At 35.0% G+C, this 24,496-nt stretch overlaps 1 protein-coding gene across 1 annotated transcript in view; it reads right to left on the bottom strand.

Annotated features, from left to right (window-relative positions):
- Positions 1 to 24,496, bottom strand: part of NECAB1 (N-terminal EF-hand calcium binding protein 1) — a gene marked incomplete at both ends in the record, with an annotated part of 279,877 nt that overhangs the window by 179,068 nt on the left and 76,313 nt on the right. The window contains one exon of the mRNA XM_082858688.1: positions 19,501 to 19,609. Within this exon, the coding sequence (XP_082714814.1) occupies positions 19,501 to 19,609 (109 nt within the window). The remainder of the gene's footprint in view (positions 1 to 19,500; positions 19,610 to 24,496) is intronic.

The following is a 24,496-nucleotide window of genomic DNA, read 5'->3' as shown; positions in this document are numbered from 1 at the left end:
AGACCTTTTGACAACTTCACACTGACCTGAGGGTGGAAATTCACAAGCCCCACTGGTTCACAAGGCCTTTCACAACTTGGCTCCTTGCTTGCCTCTCTAGCTCCTCTTACCATCACCCTCTTGAATTTGATATTATGGGCATGCTGAATGTGTTCAGTTGTTCCAACATGCCACACTCTCTCTTACCTAAAGACTTCCACATATGCTATTTTCTTTGGCTAGAAACTTCTATCATCTGCATCCCCATTCATGTCCATATCTCTTCTTGATAATATCTCATGACTTAGAAGTCACTTCTTCCATGAGGTTTTGATTGACCTTTTAGACTAGGTCTGCCCTAACTCCCCAAACCCAAAACAGTTGTATTTCTCTGTCATAATTAATCAAGCTATTACTTTCCTATGTTGCTTCTAAACTACAAATCTCTTGTTCACCACTATATCCCCAGTACCTAGCACAATATCTGGCGCTTAGTAAACACTCAGTTACTCTGTTGAAAGAATGCAATCTCAGTTTGCATGGGCAAGACAGAATCTTAGACATGGGTTGACTTCAGAGTTCAACTTAATAGCCTTCTCACCCTAATCTCCAGGATCCTCCTTCCTAAAATTCCCAAGAACCTTCAGTGGGTTTTTGTGGTAGCCTCTTACAATATCTAAACTCTTTTTTTGCTGTATCAAGGTTGATATAAAATTATTTTCAAAAAACTGATGACATCTGATTTAGAAGTTAAGAGGGATGATGAATCTCATGTGGGGTTTCTTTGCTGTTTTGAGACTGGACATTGAATGTCTGATACAATGCATCAATCATCCCACTTTCCTTCCTACCAGAACAAAAATACTTCATATCTATAACATTTTATATTAAATTTTCAGGGATTAATGTTACCTGGATTAAGAAAGATTGTGCCAAAAACTTTAAGTAATAAATCAAGGACAGAAATTTGTTGTGTAGTCTATGACAGGGGCATTTCTGTTATGGGCTTTGAAATCCAATTATTTTTGTCACATTAAAGAAGAGTTCTAATCAAATACAATGAGAATAATTACTTTTAATACATTTATCAAAAGTAAAGGAAAAACACACCCTGATTTTTTCATTGGACTGGTCTCTCTGAATACACACTATTTTAAAGACATAATCCCGTTGAGTGTTCATCACCACCCAGGACATAAACACATTTAGCTTCATGGGCAACAAAGTTAAATATAAAATATAAACTATATTTGAAATATAAACTATAAAAAGCAGAAATCTGTGATTAAAAAAATTAATACAAGTAGAAGTGCCTGATGAACATAGATGTAAAAATCCTTAACAAAATAGTAGCAAACAGAATCAAATAGCACATTAAAAGGATCATACACCATGATCAACTGGGGTTTATCCAAGGAATGCAAGGATTCTTCAATATATGCAAATCAAGAGATGTGATAAACCATATTAAAAAATTGAAGGAGAAAAACAACATGATCATCTCAAAAATGCAGAAAAAGCTTCTGACAAAATTCAACAGCCATTTATGAAAAAAAACCCTCCAGAAAGTAGGCATAGAGGGAACTTACGTCAACATACTAAAGGTCATATATGACAAACCCACAGCCAATATCATTCTCAATGGTGAAAAAATGAAACCATTTCCACTAAGATCAGGAAGAAGACAAGGTTGTCCACTCTCACCATGATTATTCAATGTAGTTTTGGACGATTTAGCCACAGTTATCGGAGAGGAAAAAGAAATAAAAGGAATCCAAATCAGAAAAGAAGAAGTAAAGCTGTCACTGTTTGCAGATTACATGATACTATATATAGAGATTCCTAAAGACTCTATCAGAAAACTACTAGAGCTAATCAATGAATCTGGTAAAGTAGCATGATACAAAATTAATGCACAGAAATCTCTTGCATTCCTATACACTAATGATGAAAAATCTAAAAGAGAAATTAAGGAAACACTGCCACTTACCATTGCAACAAAAAGAATAAAATACCTAGGAATAAACCTACCTAAGGAGACAAAAGACCTGTATGTAGAAAAGTATAAGACACTGATGAAAGTAATTAAAGATGATACAAACAGATGGAGAGATATACCAGGCTTTTGGATTGGAAGAATCAACATTGTGAAAATGACTCTACTACCCAAAGCAATCTACAGATTCAATGCAATCCCTATTAAACTACCAATGGCATTTTTCAAACAACTAAAACAAAAAATTTCACAATTTGTATGGAAACACAAAAGACCCTGAATAGCCAAAGCAATCTTAAGAAAGAAAAATGGAGCTGGAGGAATCAGGCTTCCAGACTTCAGCCTATTACTACAAAGCTACAGTAATCAAGACAGTATGGTACTGGCACAAGAACAGAAATATAGATCAATGGAACAGGATGGATAGCCCAGAGACTATCCCACACACATATGGTCACCTTATCTTTGACAAAGGAGGCAAGAATGTACAATGGAGAAAAGATAGCCTTTTCAATAAGTGGTGCTGGGAAAACTGAACAGCTACATGTAAAAGAATGAAATTAGAACACTCCCTGACTCCACACACAAAAATAAACTCAAAATGGATTAAAGACCTAAATGTAAGGCCAGACACTATAAAATTCTTAGAGGAAAACATAGGAAGAACACTCTATGACATAAATCACAGCAAGATATTTTTTGACCCACCTCCTAGAGAATAGAAACAAAAATAAACAAATGGGACCTAATGAAACTTAAAATATTTAGCACAGCAAAGGAAACTATAAACAAGACAAAAAGACAACACTCAGAGTGGGAGAAAATATTTGTAAATGAAGCAACTGACAAAGGATGAATCTCCAAATTTTATAAGCAGCACATGCAACTCAATATCAACAAAAAACAACCAACCGAATCCAAAAATGGGCAGAAGACCTAAATAGACATTTCTCTGAAGAAGATACACAGATTGCCAAGACACACATGAAAGAATACTCAACATCACTAATCATTAGAGAAATGCAAATCAAAACTACAATGGGGCTTCCCCTGTGGTGCAGTTGTTAAGAATTTGCCTGCCAATGCAGAGGACAAGGGTTCAAGCCCTGGTCCAGGAAGAGCCCACACGCCGCGGAGCAATGAAGCCCATGCACCACAACTACTGAGCCTGAGCTCTAGAGCCCGTGAGCCACAACTATGGATGCCCATGTGCCTAGATCCCGTGCTCCACAGCAAGAGAAGCCACCGCAATGAGAAGCCCATGCCCTGTAATGAAGAGTAGCCCCCACTCGCCACAACTAGAGAAAGCACACACACAGCAAGGAAGAGTCAATGCAGCCAAAAATAAACAAATAAAATTAATTAATTAATTTAAAAAATCATATTTAAAAATCCTATTAATGAGATTAAAAAAAACCTACAATGAAGTTTCACCTCACACCAGTCAGAACGGCCATCATCAAAACATCTACAAACAATCAATGCTCAGGAGGGTGTGGAGAAAAGGGAACCCTCTTGCACTGTTGGTGAGAATGTAAATTGATACAGTCATTATGGAGAACAGTATAGAGGTTCCTTCAAAAACTAAAAATAGAACTACTATATGACCCAGCAATCCCACTACTTGACATATACCCTGAGAAAACCACAATTCAAAAAGAGTCATGTACCACAATGCTCATTGCAGCTCTATTTCCAACAGCTAGGACATGGAAGCAACCTAAGTGTCCATCGACAGAAGAATGGATAAAGAAGATGTGGTACATATATACAATGGAATATTACACAGCCATAAAAAGAAATGAAATTCAGTTATTTGTAGTGACGTGGGTGGACCCAGAGTCTGTCATACAGAGTGAAGTCAGAAAGAGAAAAACAAATACCACATCCTAACACATATATATGGAATCTAAAAAAAAAAAAAATTCTGAAGAAACTAGAGGTAGGACAGGAATAAAGACACAGACGTAGAGAATGGACTTGAGGACACGGGGGGGCAGGCGGTGCAGAATGGTAAGCTGTGATGAAGTGAGAGAGTGGCATGGACTTATATATACTACCAAATGTAAAACAGATAGCTACTGGGAAGCAGCCGCATAGCACAGGGAAATCAGCTTGGTGCTCTGTGACCACCAGAGGGGTAGGATAGGGAGGGTGGGAGGGAGATTCAAGAGGGAGGAGATATGGAGATATATGTATATGTATAGCTAATTCACTTTGTTATACAACAGAAACTAACACACCATTGTAAAGCAATTATGCTCCAATAAAGATGTTTTAAAAAAATGTAGAATTGCCAGGAGATACTTAGAATAAATAGGAAAACAAATATTCAAACACTGGAGAGCTCTTACAATTCATTCTATGAGTCTCATATAGACACAATTTTACATCAAATTTGGGGATTGATCAGACCAAGACAGAAAGAAAGAGTGAGAGAGATTGAAAGAAACCAGGTAGAGACAGTGACTCAGAGACAGTAGATAAAATTCCATTATTTCTACTTATATTTTTGAAATAAAGGTTAAATGGTAACTCTCCCTATTTGATTCTTGATGAGTCCACAGGAAGAGCCTTGATAAGTTATTTTTCAAGGAATAGGATATCATTTCCATTGTCTATATTATTTCCTTAAATGGTTGACCTTTGGCCAAAGTGAGACAGGTGACTCATTTCCACATAACCTAGGAGTCTCTGGTTTTTTGAAGCCATTTTTTAAAAGTTAGTCTCCTACTAATAACTTTCACACAAACTAATTTTTATTAAAGGACAGGTTTTTCAAACAGTAATGAACATGTTATATTGCATTTTATCACCAAGAAATAACTATTGTAGAGATCCTAGGTTAAGACAAGCATAGAAATAGAAATATTAATAGAATATTAATAAACATATTAAGTAGGAGACACTGACTCCTCTTTTGCAAAAAGTCAACCCCCCATAAGATATTTGGAAAACAATTTTCTATCAATCAATATGTCAGCTTCCCATAAATATAAAGTAATATTTATTCATTTTTGTATAATACATGGCACATAGTACCCATTGTAGTTGGTTAATAAATATTTGTTGAATAAATAAATGAATAAGTAGGTAAAAAATGACTAATTTCTTGGAAGCAATGATCTCAACTGGAATAAAATTGTCAAATTTGATAATCCGAGTTTTCACTTAGAAACTATTCACAATTCAAAGAAGAAAAAGAGAAAAGAGAGACTCTTTTGCCAGTCTCAAGTCTATACCTACTAATTTCTACCTGATGGCAGTGAGGATGGGATGATAGAGGAAAAGTTATTTGTGCAAATGATCACAATTCTAAGGCCCTCCATGAGTAGGTTTCTAATTATTCTGAATCACTGTTTTTAATCTGAAGTTGATTAAAAATAGGTTCCCAGGGAAACTTAAAAATAAAATTAAACCGTTAAATCCATTAGTGAATGAAAAAGGACAATAATGTTCAGCTGATACCCATGCTCAGCTTTCTTCCTATTACAGTTTAACTGCTAAAAGCTATTGCTATTTAGTCTATTTTTTCTCCATGAGAAACCTTTTAAGATCATAAAAGAGAATATACTATTTTATGTAGTAGGAGATTCTTTTTAAGCATTGAAAACTTTTTTTTACATGTAAATGTATTAAATATACTGGGACAAAAAGAAATTCTTAATTTGAACATATTCTGAATCTGTTAGAGTAAGGAAATAATTCACATTTACATCTTAACATTGCATTTCATGTTTTTTAATTCATAGGAGTAGATAACTATTTTAAAAAAGAAACAACTTTTGAAACTGTTTAACTGAGAGTCCAAAGCCAGATTTATCATTTATTCTGTCCCCAACGAGAAGAGTCAGTTCTTTTTTATTCAACAGGATTTGTCAGCGGCATCACCTTTCCTGTGGTCAGTTGGCCAGGTTCTAAAGTCTAAAAGTCACAAGCAATATACCTTTGCATGCCTTTCTTTTACCTAATCAATATATCCGACTTCTATAACAATCCATCAAGTAACCAAGTCGTTATTGAATGTATTCCAGTAATTGCTGCAGTAGTGAGAACAATGTCCTTGCCTCAGAGGAGTTTATAGTTTAGATTTGAAGACAAGATTAATATACTAGTGAAACAATTAGCAAAATATAAGAGATGGCATATAATTTAGTGGTACATTATGAAAGTATAAACCATACTTATAGAAATTTGGAGAAAAAAGATGAACAGGAAAGAAGAAAAGGTTAGTGATTACATCATAATAATTATTATTTTATGGCAGGTGTTTATATACATTACTGCTAAACTTTGAAAGCTGGGTTTTTATATTGGCTCTATTTTATAGCCAATGAAATTAGGGTTCAATGAAGAACAATGACCACCCGTAGTCCTCATAGCTAGATAGTCGAAGGATTAAACCTTGACCAGTTCCTGAGTTCTTTCCACATTGCAGCACTACTTTTCATGGAGTTCAGTGGACCTTGATGCCTGGAAAACTTTACTAGGCAGAGGGGAGGGGCAGGGCTAATCAAGCAAAATGCATAGTATAAGGTATGGGGTAGGAGAAATCTCTCCCTTCTCATTGAACTTGTAATATGTGCTAGATGCTATGCTAGGTCCTGGAATCAGTGGAAAGCAAAAGAGTCATGACCTCTGCCTTCATGAAGTTTAGGCCAGGCAACATGAGCATTAATCAAACACAAAACAAATATAAAATTGTAGCTGATTCAAGAGCTGCAGAGAAGAGATACATATTACAATGAGAAGGCAGAATGAGAAATTTAACCTAAAAAGGAAGGTCAGGGAATGCTTTCATGAGACATATAGATGTATATACAATTACACAAGCATGGAAAAAAGATGCATAAGATCACACTTTAGGTGCTGATGAAGATTGGTTATGGAGAGTGGGTTAGGGGTAGACAGTGGAAGAGAAGAAACTCAAAAGAAAGTAGTTCTCTGTGATTAAAACGGAATGCAATTGCATTCCTATGCACTAATGATGAAAAATCTGAAAGAGAAATTAAGGAAACACTCCCATTTACCATTGCAACAAAAAGAATAAAATACCTAGGAATAAACCTACCTGAGGAGACAAAAGATCCATACGCAGAAAAGTATAAGACACTGATGAAAGAAATTAAAGATGATACAAACAGATGGAGAGATATACCATGTTCTTGGATTGGAAGAATCAACATTGTGAAAATGACTATACTACCCAAAGCAATCTACAAATTGAATGCAATCCCTATCAAACTACCAATGGCATTTTTCACAGAACTAGAACAAAAAACTTCACAATTTGTATGGAACACAAAAAACCCAAATAGCCAAAGCAATCGTGAAGTAAAACAGAGCTGGAGGAATCAGGTTCCCTGAATTCAGACTATACTACAAAGCTACAGTAATCAAGACAGTGTGGTACTGGCACAAAAAACAGAAATATAGATCAAAGGAGCAGGATGGATAGCCCAGAGATAAACCCACACACATATGGTCACCTTATCTTTGATAAAGGTGGCAAGAATATACAATGGAGAAAAGACAACCTCTTCAATAAGTGGTGCTGGGAAAACTGGACAGGTATATGTAAAAGTATGAAATTAGAACACTCCCTAACACCATACACAAAAATAAACTCAAAATGGATTAAAGACCTAAATGTAAGGCCAGACACTATCAAACTCTTAGAGGAAAACATAGGCAGAACACTCTATGACATAAATCACAGCAAGGTCCTTTTTTACCCACATCCTAGAGAAATGGAAATAAAAATAAACAAATTGGACCTAATGAAACTTACAAGCTTTTGCACAGCCAAAGGAAACTATAAACAAGACAAAAAGACAACCCTCAGAATGGGAGAAAATATTTGCAAATGAAGCAAATGACAAAGGATTAATCTTCAAAACATACAAGCAACTCATGCAGCTCAATATCAAGAAAATAACCAACCCAATCCAAAAATGGACAGAATACCTAAATAGACATTTCTCCAAAGAATACCTACAGATTGCCAACAAACACATAAAAGGATGCTCAACGTCACTAATCATTAGAGAAATGCAAATCAAAACTACAATGAGGTATCACCTCGCACCAGTCAGAATGGCCATCATCAAAAAATCTACAAGCAGTCAATGCTGGAGAGGGTGTGGAGAAAAGGGAACCCTCTTGCACTGTTCGTGGGAATGTAAACTGATACAGCCACTATGGAGAACAGTATGGAGGTTCCTTCAAAAACTAAAAGTAGATCTACCATACGACCCAGGAATCCCATTACTGGGCATATACCCTGAGAAAACCATAATTCAGAAAGAGTCATGTACCACAATGTTCATTGCAGCATTATTTACAATAGTCAGGACATGGAAGCAACCTAAGTGTCCATCAACAGATGAATGGATAAAGAAGATGTGGCACATATATACAATGGAATATTACTCAGCCATAAAAAGAAACAAAATTGAGTTATGTGCAGTGAGGTGGGTGGACTTTGAGACTGTCATACGGAGTGAAGTAAGTCAGAAAAAGAAAAACAAATACCGTATGCTAACACATATATATGGAATCTAAAAAAAAAAAAGGTTCTGAAGAACCTAGGGGAAGGACAGGAATAAAGACGCAGATGTAGAGAACGGACTTGAGGACATGGGGAGGGGGAAGGGTAAGCTGGGACGAAGTGAGAGAGTGACATGGATATATATACACTACCAAATGTAAAGTAGATAGCTAGTGGGAAGCAGCTACATGACACAGGGAGATTCACTCGGTGCTTTGTGTCCACCTAGAGGAGTGGGATAGGGAGTGTGGGAAGGAGACTCAAGAGGGAGGAGAAATAAGGATAAATGTATATGTATAGTTGATTCACTTTGTTGTGCAGCAGAAACTAACACACCATTGTAAAGCAATTATTCTCCAATAAAGACGTTAAAATAAAATAAAGTCATTTGTGGAAAAAAAACCCAAACAAACTGAATGCACACATTGGAAGTAATGGTAACTAAATGCTATGGGTAGTTATCTCAAAGTGATGAAATTTCAGGTGTCTTTTTCTGCTCTTTCTTATGATTTCTATACTGTTTGAGTTCTTTTTTATAGGAAGCATATGTTATTTATATAAATTTTATTGTGGAGGGAAAGTATTTTCCTAAAGAAATTGCTCTTTAAAAATATTCATTTAAGAAGTAAGCAATGACTTTGAGGTTATTTGTATTTATTTCAAGAATTTTATAATCTCAAGATGTCACAGAGAAAAACAATTGTAACTCTTCCATCAAACAGATCACTTTTGAGAATAGTATAGTTGTAAAAAAGAGAAAGCAGGTACTTAGGGAATGTGGTGACAATAAAGGGAAGAGTTGGATTCATAGGATTAATAAACTGGAGGGGAATAAGGACAGAATTTATTGGTGCATTGGACATGGGAGATGAGAGATGGAGACTTGTCCAAGAAGTGAGCATCACATATTTTTTAAAGATTGGGGTTAATATTTTACTGATTTGATTTCACCCACTTGGTGGGTATTGGCAAGTAAGAAAGAACACTGCAGTTAGGTGAATAATTCACCTTGATTCCTCAGTAGACAATTTTTATTTTAAGCAGTAATAGATTTTGCTTCACCATTAGCAATTTTATCATGGCTGATGGGAAGACAGAGTACAGTTAAGATTGAAAGAGGGGACTTCCCTGGTGGTGCAATGGTTAAGAATCCACCTGCAAATTCAAGGGACATGGGTTCGAGCCCTGGTCCGGGAAGATTCCACATGCCGAGGAGCAACTAAGCCCATGTGCGACAACTACTGAGCCTGAGCTCCAGAGCCCACGAGCCACAACTACTGAGCCTGCATGCCACAACTACCGAAGCCCATGTGCCTAGAGCCCGTACTCCACAACAATGAAGCCACTGCAATGAGAAGCCCACTCACCACAACGAAGAGTAGCCCCTGCTCATCGCAAATAGAGAAAGCCCATGTGCAGCAACGAAGACCCAACACAGCCAAAAATAAATAAATTTATTAAAAAACAAAAGATAAAAAGAGAATTCAAGTTCTTTATTGGGAGGAAGAGGTGACAAGCAGAGAATAATTCTCTAGATAATATTAAAAATATAAAATATCTGAAAAAATTTGGAAGCAAAGGTCTTTAATAAAAATGACTAATTGAAACAGTAAAACTCTGTGAGTGCTCTGAAGAACAATGGAGAAAATGAGGTAAGTGCAGAGTGATGGGATGGAGAGTAGTAAGAGGAGTAAGTCCAAAAGCACAAGATAAATTCCAAATGTAAAGGTAGGATGGAGGGAGGGAGATGTTCCAAGAAAGAAAATAATGTCCACAGAGAAAAAGAATAACATTGCTACATTGTAACAACTCCTACACTGTAAAAATCCTACATTATGGATATAAAAAGAGGAGAGATAAAGGCAGCAATTAAAGCAATTTCCTCTATACTGTACATCCAAATATATTCTACTGCTGGAAAGAATCAAGCATCTTTTCATCAAGAATGAAACACCTGCAAGTGAGTTTAAAAGCTGGCCTTGGAACCTTTTGATTTCTGATATACAAAATAAATAGCTAAAAATCTGAAAATTTACTGAGGTGGCATGACAATGGAAAGAGCTTTGAGTTTTGTTTTCAGGCCGCCATGAAATAATCTCCAGGCCTTACACTACTGTCTGTGTAACCTTGGTCAAATCACTTAACTTTCTGTATCAGGTTCCTTAACTGTAGGCTGTGAATAATAATAATAATAATAATACCTTGTTATTTGTTTTTTTGTGAAGATTAAATAAGATGATGCAAGTAAGTGCCTGCCATATAGTCATTCAATAAATGTATTTCCTTATTTAATTAAAAATTAAACATTTCCTTTAGAAATTCCATATTTTTTAGAAATTATATACATATTGTCTTGACACAAAATTTGGCTTGTCTATCATCTTTGTCAGAGAAAATTAGAATCAATTATTTTTTCAGCAATTATAACTAAGGAGAAACCATTTCCTGTCACTTTAAAGAAAATCTCCTTAAAATTGTCTTCTTTATAAATCCCTCAAACTATGCTAATCTTCTTAATTATAATGTAGACTTTGTTGATTCCTCACTCTCCCTACAAGGAAGAGTCCTCAGCCCCAATCAGCACTGCAAATTGTGGAATGGTCTGATTTAGGAGGAAATTGTGGTGGTGCCAATGAAATGCCTTCACAGGAAAGAAAAGAATTTTAAATGTAACTCTTAGGAAGTAGCTTGTTTTATTCTCTCCATATCTTCATGAAGTAGATATGCTCAAAGAAAATAAATGGATTTCAGAAATTATTGGAGTGAAAGGCACATTTAAAAATTGAGTGAATAATAAGGAAATTTGATGACTACAGGTTAGTTCCAATGACGAAATGGAATCAATAACTGGAGAACTGGTTATAGATTAGAGTGAGTCTTGGTAAGGTTGTAAGACTTCTATTTTCAGTCTTTAAGAATGTGGCAAAAAGTATACCTCTATAGGATGTAATCAAATAGTGCTTCTCTTAGTTATATACTCAGTTCTTTCTAATTTTTAAATTAGAAAAAATAAGGATAATGTGATATGTGAGAACTGCCCAGAAAATCTGTTAGGTGATTACGGAGAAATACTAAGAGAAAAAAGACCAGGTGTTACTCACTAAGTCTGCCTAAGTTTTTTGCAGTATCTGCAAATACAGAGACTTGGTAGGACCATAAGGAAAAAGAAGGGGGATTATAGGCATGATTCTAGTGGAGTATGGGAAAACAGGAACATTGAGAATAGACACAATCAGATGGTCAAGAAGAGAGGCAGGTGTAGAGGGCTAGGGTCCTGCATAGCTCAATGGAACTAGGATGCCTATTAAAACAAAGATTTCTCCCTGGCTTCAATCTTTTCCCATATAGATAGCTTCAGATTTTCCGGATTGACTCCACACTTTGTAGGAACTCTCTGGAGTTGAAACTCTACCAAGCCCCTTGTCCTTTAAAATATGAGATGGTAAGTGGAAGTCTTTGAGGCTGAGTAGGTGGTTATTTGATCTACAGGGGACTCAAGTTTTGCCTGCCCAGAATTTATTCCCCCTTATTTTGATAATAGCATCCTGGTTCCTTTTCACTTTATTTTTTCCTTGAAAACAGTGATTTTCCAGAGATGTGTATGAGCTCCAAGCCAGGCTAACATAATTCAAGACCAGAATTTTGCTGCTACTACTCTGAAAGAAAACCAGCCTCTTGGCGTTTGCCAAGGTGGTGGCAATATGAACCTTGAGCCTCTCGTAACCATCTTGACCTCTCAGCAAGAGAGTCTGCACAAGAGAATAGCCAACATAGAGAAAGAAGAGGTGAGAGATGATAGACAGATTCCTAGCACCACTGTTTGGGCACTTTACTCCAACACACATGAAGCCTACTTCTGGACTTTTCAGATACATGAACCAGATAATTATTTTTTAAGTCAGCTTAATTTATGTTTCTGTCACTCACAACCAGTAAAGTCCTTCCTAGTACATCTTCTGCCCTGCTGTGAACTCTGCTAAGTAAGGCTTAGGAGAAGTTGAGGCAAATCTATAAAAAGAATGTTATTCTCTCCCTCCTTAGTTTCCTTGGCTCCTCTGGCGCCATGTCTCATTTGGCATATAAGCATGCTAAACTAACATCATTGACCACATGTGTCAACTAACTTGTGCCTCTCTGTGGAAAACAGTATACATCTGTTGGGCTTTGTCTGCTTATGCCAAAGAGGCAACTTAATGCCTGGACAGAGGTCAGCCCGCCATCTGGTTCTAACAGGTAAGTCTTGATCATAAAATGCTCCATCTGGACTCTTCGTTCTCTGTGAGTTTGCTCATGGGCAGTTTGGGCTTCGTCTGAATACTTGGAGTACTCTTCTGCCAGTGTTCCTTTGCCCGATCTATATTGCTAAAACTCAACCCTGAGTTGAGTTTTAGCCAGTGTGTCCACCACACTTTAGCCTGTATTCTCTGGACTTTGATTTTCACTGTGCTCTCTTGACATACAGCTACACCACCTTTTTCCATTTTCTGATTTCATGACTCTAAGTCATGCCATACTTCCTTAGCTTAGCACTTGGGACTGGGGTCTGCCCTATCCTCCAGGCACTTGATGCTGCTCTCTTAGCGTTCAGTGCTAGTTGAAGATGTATAGCCTACGTTAATAGGGAGATCTCTCTTACCCACTATTGGAGCTATTGGAATTGGAATGATCTTTCTAGTCATAATGCAGTGCAGGCTTTGGTCTTCAGACCAACCTACTAAATACTTATTCCTTGGGTACTGATGCTGCCTTCTTTTCCTAATGCCCATAAAATGTGTCTACTTAAGGAGGGTAATGGGTAACTCAAGGGAGAAGGCGGTTTCATCAACCAACTAATCAAGCTTTAAAATTTAACTGTTATGCACAAGTATAAAATGAACGGATTTTCCTGTTTCAGAAGGAATAAAATTCTATCATCTAAAACAAACCCTTTGATATTATTACTCTCCAATTATTATGGGACTTTATCTCATTATTGGTGCATAAAAACTGTTTTCAAATATTAGAAAGAGTTGTTATAAAATATTCATATTCTGCATGGCCCTAAGAAATTGAACAAATTAAGTGAAACTTTAGAGAGAAAAGTTTCATGTTAGGTTAAGAAAGAAAATTTTAAACTTTCAAGTCTAGCTCAAGATGAACTATGATTTTTTGTAGGTGGTAATTTTTGTTTGTTTGTTTGCTTTAGTGTGCTTCAGTGATTTAACAAGTACTGGGTTGAAATCCCAGTGCTCAGCATCCAAAAAAATTATTTTAGTCTGGAATAAGGAACACCTGATCTGAAGACAGCAGTTGTCCATCTCTATCACAGGCTTCCATCTGCAGGCCCCAAGAAACTTTCCTGTGTGTCCACTGTCTGATATAACAGCAAAACTTCCATCTGGTCTACTGTTTGGTCTATCCTGACAATCTGGAACTCCAAATTGCTATACTGGAAGAATCATTTTTGCCTCCAGGGGATCATTCTCCCTGCCTGTGCTGTGAATCTCTTCTACAAGGAATTATGCTAATTTCTTCATGTATTCCTCTAACTGACTGAAAAATGTGGACATGCTGGATTTCTGATAAGTGAAAACACTTCTTTTGATGTTGAAGAATAATTGACTAGATTAGTTGCAGGTGTACAATGTAGTGATTCAATATTGCTATACATTACAAAATGATCACAGTAAATCTAGTTACCATTTATCATCATACAATGTTATTACAATATTATTGACTGTATTCCTCATGCAGTACAATTCATCCCCATGACTCATAGCAATTCACAATTTTTAACAATATTTGCAGTTATTATAAAATATTAGCTATATTCCCTATGCTGTCAACATATCCTTGTAGCTTATTCATTTTATACATAGTATTTTGTACCTCTAGTCCCCCAACCCTATATTGACGCTCTCCCCTCTCTCTCCCCATTGGTAACCACTATTTTGTTCTCTACATCTGTAAGTCTGCTTCTTTTTTGTTATATTCACTAGTATGCTGTATTTTTTAGATTCCACATGTAAGCGATATCACACAGTATTCGCCTTCTTTATTTTACTTATTTCACCTAGCATTATATCCTCCAAAAGTCCATCCATGTTGTTGCAAATGGCAAAATTTTATTCTCTTTATGGCTGAATAGTATTATATTGTATGTATGTACCACATCTTCCTTATTCATCCATCTATTGATGGACTCTTAGGTTGCTTCCAAATCTTGGCTATTGTAAATAATGCTGCAGTGAACATGGGGGTGCATGTATCTTTTTGATTTTGTTTTCTTCAGAAAAATACTCAGAAGTGAAATAGCTAGATTGTATGGTAGTTCTATCATTAATTGTTTGAGGAAACTCTACACTATGTTTTCATAGTAGCTGTATCAAATTGCATTCCCACCAAGAGTGCATAAGGTTTCCCTTTACTCCACATCCTGACCAACATTCGCTATTGGTTGTATTTTTGATAGTACCCATTCTGACAGGTGTGATGTGATATCTCATTGTGGTTTTCATTTGCAGTTTGCTGATAATTAGTGACCTTGAGCATATTTTCATGTGTCTGATGGCCATCTTTATTTCTTCTTTGGAAAAATGTCTATTCAAGGCCTCTGCCCTTTTTTACTTGGTTGTTTTTTTTGAGGTTGAGTTGTATGAGTTCCTTGTATATTTTGGATACTGACTTCTTTTCCAATATATAGTTTGAAAATATCTTCTCACATTCAGTAGGCTGCCTTTTCATTTTTCTGATATTTTCTTTCACTGTGTAAAAGCTTTTTAGTTTGATGTAGTCTTATTTATTTATTTTTGCTTTTGTTTCCCTTGCCTGAGGAGACAAATCCAAAAAAATATTGCTAAGACTAATGTCAAATAGCATACTGCCTGTGTTATCTTCTAAAGGTTTTATGGTTTAAAGCCTTACATTTATGTTTTTAATCCATTTTGCGTATATTTTTTATATGGCATGAGAAAGTAGTCCAGTTTGATTATTTTGTAAGTAGCTGTCTGTTCTCCTAATACCATTTATTGAAGAAGCTGTCTTTTCTCCATTGTATGTCCTTGCCTCCTTTGTTGTAGACTAATTGAACATATAAACATGGGTTTATTTCTGGGCTCTTAATTCTGTTCCACTGATCTATGTTTTCATGCCAGTACCATACTGTTTTGATTACTGTAGCTTTGAGGTATAGTTTGAAATGAGAGAGTGGGATACATCCAGTGTTGTCTTTCTTTCTCAAAATTGTTTAGATTACTCAGGGTCTTTTGTGTTTCCAGGCAAATTTTAGAATTATTTGTTCTAGTTCTGTGGAAATTACCATTGGTATTTTGATAGGGATTACACTAAAACTGTAGAGTGCTTTGGGTGGCATGGACATTTTAACAATATTAATTCTTCCAATTCCTTAGTACAGTATATATTTCCCTTTGTATGTTGTTATCTTCAATTTCTTTCATCAACGTTTTATAGTTTTCCAAATGGGTCTTTTGCCTCCTTGGTTAGATTTATACCTAGGAATTTTATTAGTTTTGATGCCACTGTAAATGAGACAGTTTTCTTAATTTCTCTTTCTGATAGTTTGTTCTTAGTGTACAGAAATGCAACAGATTTCTGTATGTTAATTTTTTATCCTACAACTTTACTGAATTCATTGAAAGTTCTAGTAGTTTTTTGGCAGTGTGTTTAGAATTTTCTATATATAGTATCTATACTATATAGAATTTTCTATATATAATATCATGTCATCTGCAAACAATGACAGTTTTACTTATTCCTTCCAATCTGAATTCTTTTATTTCCTTTGCTAGTCTAATTGCCGTGGCTAGGACTTCCAGTACTATGTTGAATAGGAGTGGTAGATTGAGCATGCTTTTCTTGTTACTGATCTTTGTGGGAAAAGTTTCAACCTTTCACTGTTGAATATGATGTTAGCTGTGCATTAGTTATTTATGCCTTTATTATGTTGAGGTATATTACTTCTACACCCATTTTGCCGAGAGGTTTTAAATCATAAATTGGTGTTGAATTTTGTCAAAAGTTTTTCTCCATCTGTTTAGATGATCATATGATTTTTACTCTTCCATTTGTTAACGTGGTGTATCCTATTAATTGATTTGCTGATATTAAACCATCCTTGCATCCGGGGGATAAATCTGGGATGAATCCCACTTGATCATGTTGTTTGATCCTTTTAATGTATTGTTGAATTCAATGTGCTAAAATTTTGTTGAGGATTTTTGCACCTATGTTCACCAGAGATATGGGCCTATCATTTTCTTTTTCTGTGGGGTCTTTGTCTAGTTTTGGTATCAGGGTAATGCTGGCCTCTTGCAATGAGTTCAGAAGCATTCCTTCCTCTTCAATTTTTTTTTGGGGGGGGGAGGAATAGTTTGAGAAGGATAGGCATTAACTCTTCTAAATATTTGAGAGAATTCACCTGTGAAGCCAACTGGTCCTGAACTTCTGTTTGTTTTATTACTGATTATTTTTCATTACTGGTAATAGGTCTGTTAATATTTTCTATTTCTTCCTGATTCAGTCTTGGGAGATTTATGTTTCTAGGAACTCATCCATTTCTTCTAGGTTGTCCATTTTATTGGTGTATAATTGTTCTTAGCAATCTCTTATGATCCTTTCTATTTCTATAACATGGGTTGTAACTTCTTTTTCATTTCTTATTTTATTGATTTTGGACCTCTCTCTTTTTTTAATTTCTTATTTTATTGATTTGGGACCTCTCCTTTTTTCTTGATGAGTCTGTCTAAAGTTTTATCAATTTTGTTTATCTTTTCAAAGAATCAGCTCTTAGTTTCATTGATTTTTTTTTTTTGGTCTCTTTTTTAGTCTCTATTTCATTTATTTCTCCTATGTTCATTATTATTGCTTTCTTCATACTAACATTAGATTTTTGTTGGCATTTCTTTTTCTAGTTCCTTTAGGTGTAAGATCAAGCTGTTTCTCTGGGATTTTTCTTCTTTCCTGAGGTAGGCTTGTATCTCTATAAACTTCCCTCTTACAACTGTTTTTGCTGTGTCCCATAGATTGTGGATTGTTGTGTTTCTATTTTCATTTGTGTGATTTCCTCTTTGATTTCTTCAGTGACTCATTAGTTATTTAGTATATATAACTGTATATATTTAGGTGCTCCCATGTTGGATTTAAATATATTTATAAATGTTATATCTCCTTATTGCATTTATCTCTTTATCATTATGTAATGTCCTACTTTGTCTCTTGTTACAGTCTTTGTTTAAAAGTCTATTTTATCTGATATAAATATTGCTACCCTGGCTTTCTTTTCATTTCCACTTGCATGGAATACCTTTTTGCATCCCCTCACTTTCAGTCTTTGTGTGTCTTTAGACCTGAAGTAAGTCTCTTGTAGGCAGCATACATATGGGTCTTATTTTTGTATCCATTCAGGCACTCTGTGTTGTTTGATTGGAACATTTCATCCATTTACATTTAAAGTAGTTATTGATAAGTATGTATCAATTGCCACTTTGTTAATTGTTTCCAGTTCATTTTTAAAATTCTTTATTGTTCTTTCCTTTTTCTTTTGCACTCTTCCAATGTGACTTGATGCTATGTTTAGTGTTATTTTTGGATTCCTTTCTCTATTTTGTGTGTATATCTATTATAGATTTGTGTTTGTGGTTACCATGTGGTTTATATATAACAATATATATATATGTGTATATATATATACACACACACACACATGATAATTATACTTTACTGATCTCTTAAGTTCAAATGCATTCTAACAGACCTGCACCCCCACCCAACATTTAATATTTTTTATTTCACATTTTGCATTTAAAAAAATATCCCTTAACTACTTATGGTGGATTAGATGATTTTACTACTTTTGTCTTTTAACCTGCCTACTAGTTTTGTGAGTGATTGATCTACCACCTTTACTGTGTATTTTCCTTTACTAATGAGATCTTTACCTTCATAATTTTCATATTTCTGGTTGTGGTCTTTCTTTTCCACTTAGAGAACTCCCTTTAACATTTATTGTACAACATTTTAGTGGTACCAAACTCTTTTAGATTTTGCTTGTCTTAAAACTATCTCTCCTTCAAATCTGAATGTTACCCTTGTTGGGTAGAATATTTTTCATTATATATTTTTTTCCTTTTATCACTTTAAATATAGTGACATAACCACTTTGAAAATATTTGGAAAGAAGGAAGGAAAACATTGAAAATATATCTTGTTGGTTAAATTTTCCTCTTTAACTTGCAAGTTAAATTTTCCTCTTTTGTCACATAAATAATATTTTTAAAATATTTTGCTTGATCATGAGAAGCAAATATTTTTTAGAAATGTAACCATAGCTGTGCCTATAGTGCAACATAATAAAGCACTTTAAATTTCAAAAATTAAGTAAATCATTTCTTGTAAAATGACTCAAAAAAAATCCATCAGCTAAACCTACAAATTTTCAGAGTTCATATTTTATTTTGCTAGATTTTAAAATAAATCAAGTAGATCACTACATACATTGATTGCTCAGAGAAAATTCTGTGTCCCGCATTACCTACATCTCTCAGGTAACACTGATTTGGAGTTCAGCACACACATCTTAATTGTCCAGATAATTGCTGCAATTTCCTATTTTACTACAGTAACATAAAAATGGACTTAGAACAATTTTTAAATGAAGCAAACTGAGATGAAATCTAAGAAACAAGGTAAAATTCTACTTTCTTATTAATGGCAGAATTAGAATTATTTATAACCTATGCTTTGTTTTAATTCTGCAAACTCTTTATGAGAACTCCCTACAGAAGATCTTTATTTTCTAGTTCAAAATTCAGTTTTTCACAGCATTTCAATTGTTAGAGGCTATCTCAGAACTGAACATAGGCGTGTTACAAAATGTGTCCTCTGCAGCTTTACTCCGTCTCTGTTTCATTGGTATGTACTTGTTCATGCCCTCTCTACTTTGTTTACAGAATGTAGTGATTTAAAAAAAGTTCCTTACTTGGTATTATGTGTATCAATGGTATGGAAGAGGTCACGTAACTCTTCTCCACTCAGAACACCATCTGCAAAATATGCTTTGAATTCTTCAAAGGACAATTTTCCATCATCTAAAATGGTAAGAACAAACAAAAGAGAAGAAAATCATTTCAATTTTGTATGTTATTATATCTTTTAATTTTTAACATTTTGCTCAAATGCTTGAACAGGTTTGTTTGTGCATGTATACATGTATTCAAAAAAGGAAGAACAATTTCAGGTGTTTAAAATAAAAATAATTACCCACCCAGACCGAAGAATGGTCACAGGCCCCCACCTCCTCCTTCCCAGACTCAAGGAGTGGTCATGGGTCTCTGCTATCTCCCTCTTGGAATCCAGGAGTAGTTGTGGGCCCCTGCCACCTCCCTCCCAGATACCAGGAGTCATTGCAAGTCAAGAGTGGTTGCAAGCCACCACTGCCACCCTTGCAGACCCCAGGAGTGGTTGAGAGCCCCCACTGCCACCTGCCCAAACTCCAGGAGTGGTTGTGAGCCACCTCTGCTCCCATCCTGTGTCCCAGGGCCATTCCTGAGACATTGCCACCACTGAGAACTCCAGGACTGGGCACCAGCAGCCACATCTGCATACCACCTATCAAGGGGATAATGACCAGCACATGCTGAGGAAAGAGGTGCCAGGCATGCATACTAAAAAAAGCCCTCAGACCAAAAATACTAAATCCATACAAGCTACACAGGGATGCTCCCATGTATAAAGAGCCCTCCAAGACCAGAGTACATAATTGCTTCTCCTAAACTCACAGAGAGAAATAAAAGTAAAATGAAGCAGAGGAACCACTCCCAGTTAAAAGACCAAGAGCATTCCCCTGAAAGAACAAACAATGAAGCAGACCTATTCAATATGATAGACACTGATTTAAAACAGGAGATAATGAAAATACTGAAGGAATTAAGAAGGGGTATCAATGGAAATGCAGAGTACAGAAAAAAGAAACTAGAAACTAGAAAGAGGAACCAAGAAAAATTAGAAAACTCATTTGCCAAGATAAAAGCTGAGCTAAAGTCAATGAATAGCAAAATGAATAATGCAGAAGAACAAATAAGTGACCTGGAATAATGGAATAAGGAATAATGGAAATCGTCCAATCAAGACAGAAAGCCAAATTTAAAAAAAGAAGAAGAAAACAATACAAGAGACCTATGGGATAATATAAACTATGCCAACTTATGCAAAATAGGGATTCCAGGAGGGAAAGAAAGCAAAAAGGGATCAAAAATGTGTTTGAAGAAATTATGGCTGAAAACTTCCCAAATGTAAAGAAGGAAACAGATATCCACGTACAGGAAGCACAGAGGGTCCCAAACAAGATAAACCCAAGCAGACCTACACTAAGACATACTATAATAAAAATGTCAAAGCTAGAGACAAAGAGAAGATTCTAAAGGCAGTAAGAGAAAAGCAAAGAGTTAATTACAAGGGAACTACACTAACACTATCAGCTGATTCCTCTACAGAAACGTTGTAGGCCAAAAGCAAGTGTCAAGATATATTTAAAGTCTTGGAAGGGAAAAATTTGCAAACTAGAATACTCTACACAGCAAGATTATCCTTTAGAAGAGGAGAGATAAAAAACTTCCCAGACAAGCAAAAACTAAAAGAATACAGCAATACTATACTTATCCTAAAGGAAATATTGAAAGCTCTTCTCTAAATAGAAAAGAAGTAAGAATCTATAAGAAAAAGAAAATTACAATTGGAAAATAATCACTTAAAGAAACCAGTACACAGATTAAAACATTTTAATGAAATGTTTTAATCAAAATTAATCAGAATGTTTTAAATTTTAATCAAAATATTTTAAAATCAAAAATATTTTCTGTGAAAGTGATGACAACCACAATGAATAGCAAAAAGAAGAACATGAAGATGTAAGAGAGGACATCAAAATCATAAAATGTGGGGGAGGAGAGTAAGAAAATGTGGATTTTTTTCCCCTAGAATGTGTTTGAGCCTATATGACTACCAGTCTAAGGCAACTATATATAGGAAGGAGTTAACATACGTGAAAAACAGTGTAACCACAAGTCAGAAACACACAATAGATTCACAAAAACCAGAAAAAGAACATAAGTATAATACAAAAGGAAAATCATCAAATGATGAAAGGAAAAACAAAAGGAAAAAGAAACGGACAAAGAAGAAATATAAAATCAATGGGAAAATAAGGTTTTAAATGGCAATAAATATATATCTATCAATAATTACCTTAAATATTAATGGACTAAATGCTCCAGTCAAAAGACAGAGTGGCAGGTTGGATAAAAAAACAAGAGTGTACAGTATGCTGCTTATAAGAGATGCACTTTAGGGCAAAGAACACACATAGATTGAAAGCCAGGGGATGGAAAAAGATATTTCATGCAAATGGAAATGAAAAGAAAGTGGGGGTCCCAATACTCATATCAGACAAAATAGACTTTAAAACAAAGGCCATAAAGAAAGATAAAGAAGGACACTATATAATGATAAAAGGATCAATACAAAAGGATTTTACACTTATCAACATATATGTACCTAAAATAGGAGCATCCAAATACATAAAGCAAATACTGACAGACATAGAGGGAGAAATTGACAGGAATACAATAATAGTAGGAGACTTTAACACCCCACTCACATCAATGGACAAATCTTTCAGACAGAGAATCAATAAGGCAACAGAGATCCTAAGTGATACAATAAGACAGTTAGACTTAATTGATATTTTCACAACATTACATCCAAAAACCAGATTACACATCCTTTTCAAGTGCACATGGAACATTCTCTAGAATTAACCACATACTAGGGCACAAAACAAGCCTCTACAAATTTAAGACTATAGAAAATATCTCAAGCATCTTTTCTGACAACAACAACATGAAACTAGAAATTAACCACAGAAAAGGAAATGAGAAAAAAATGATTCCATGGAAACTAAACAACATGCTTCTGAAAAACCAATGGGTCAATGATGAAATCAAAGAGGAAATTAAAAAATACCTTGAGACAAATGACAATGAAAACACAGCCATACAAAGTCTGTGGGATACAGCAAAAGCAATTCTTAGAGGGAAGTTTATAGTGATACAGGTCTTCCTCCAAAAAGAAGAAAAATCTCAAATAAACAACTTAACCAACACTTAAAAGAATTAGAAAAAGAAGAAAAACAAAACCTGAAGTCAGAAGAAGGAAGGAAATAATAAAAACTAGAGAGGAAATGAATAAAATAGAAATTTAAAAAATAGGACAAAATCAGTAAGACCAGGAGTTGATTCGTTGAAAGGATAAACAAGATTGACAAACCTCTGGCCAGGCTCACTAAGAAGAAAAGAGAAAACCCAAATAAACAAAATAAGAAATGAAAAAGGAGACATAACAATTGATACTACAGAATAACAAAAAACCATAAGGGAATACTACGAATAATTATATGTCAAAAATTTGGCAACCTAGAAGAAATGGGACAAGTTTCTAGAAACATACAGCCCTCCAAAACTGAATCAAGAAGAAATGGATAATTTGAACAGACTGATCACTAGAACTGAAATAGAGTCTGTAATTTAAAAACTCCCTACAAATAAAAGTCCAAGACCAGATGGCTTCACAGGTGAATTCTAGCAAACATACAAAGAAGAATTTATATCAATTCTTCTCAAATTCTTACAGAAAATTAAAGAGCAGGGAACACTCCCAAGGACATTTTAATGAAGCCACCATATCACTGATAATAAAACCAGACTAAGACACCATCAGAAAAAAAATTACAGGCCAATATTTTTGATGAATATAGATGCAAAACTTCTCAACAAAATATTAACAAACCAAATCCAACAACACATGAAAATGATCATAACCGTGACCAAGTGGGATTCATCCCAAGTTTACAAGGATGGTTCAACACACACAAATCAATCAATGTGATACACCATATAAACGAAAGAAAAAACAAAAACCACATGATCATCTCAATAGATGCAGAAAAAGCATTTGACAAAATTCAACATCCATTCATGATAAAAATTCTTACCAAAGTGGATGGAGAGGGAACATATCTCAAAATAGTAAAAACTATTTATGACAAACCCACAGCCAATATAATAGTCAAAGGTAAAAAGCTGAAAGCCTTCCTGCTAAAATCTGGAGCAAGACAACATTGCCCACTCTCACCTCTTCTATTCAACACAGTATTGGGAGTCCTAGCCACAGCAATCAGACAAGAAAAAGAAATAAAATGTATCCAGATTGGACGGGAAGAGGTAAAATTGTAATTATATATAGATGATACACTGTTTGATACCCTAAAGACTCCACACAAAAACTGCTAGAACTGATAAATGAATTCAGTAATGTAGCAAGATACAAGATTAACATACAGAAGTCAGTTGCATTTCTTTACAACAACAATGAAATATCAGAAATAATGTAAAAAGAAAACAACAAACAAAAACAATACTTTCTAAAATCACAAGCCCCAAAATAAAATACTTAGGAATAAACCTCACCAAGAAGGTGAAAGACTCATAAGCTGAGAGCTATAAAACATTAATAAAGGAAATTGAAGATGATTCAAAGAAATGGAAAGATATCACATGCTCTTGGATTGGAAGAATTAATATTGTTAAAATGGCAATAGTACCCAAAGCAATCTACAGATTTAACACAATCTCTATCAAATTACCAATGGCACTTTTCACAGAACTAGGACAAATAACCCTAAAATTCATCTGGAACCATAAAAGACTCAGAACTGCCAAAGCAATCCTGAAAAAAAGAACCAAGCAGGAGGCATAACCATCCCAGACTTCAGAGAATACTACATAGCTACAGTAATAAAACAGTGTGGTACTGGCACAAAAACAGAATATGGATCAATGGAAAAGAAGAAAGAGCCCAGAAATAGACCCACACACCACAGTCAATTAATCTTCGCCAAAGGAGGCAAGAAGGTACAATGG

This window comes from Leucopleurus acutus, assembly GCF_964270905.1.
Source record: "Leucopleurus acutus genome assembly, chromosome: 17".
Classification (NCBI taxonomy): domain Eukaryota; kingdom Metazoa; phylum Chordata; class Mammalia; order Artiodactyla; family Delphinidae; genus Leucopleurus; species Leucopleurus acutus.
Note: the sequence above shows the minus strand (reverse complement) of the source record. Positions and strands in the feature narration are given on the sequence as shown.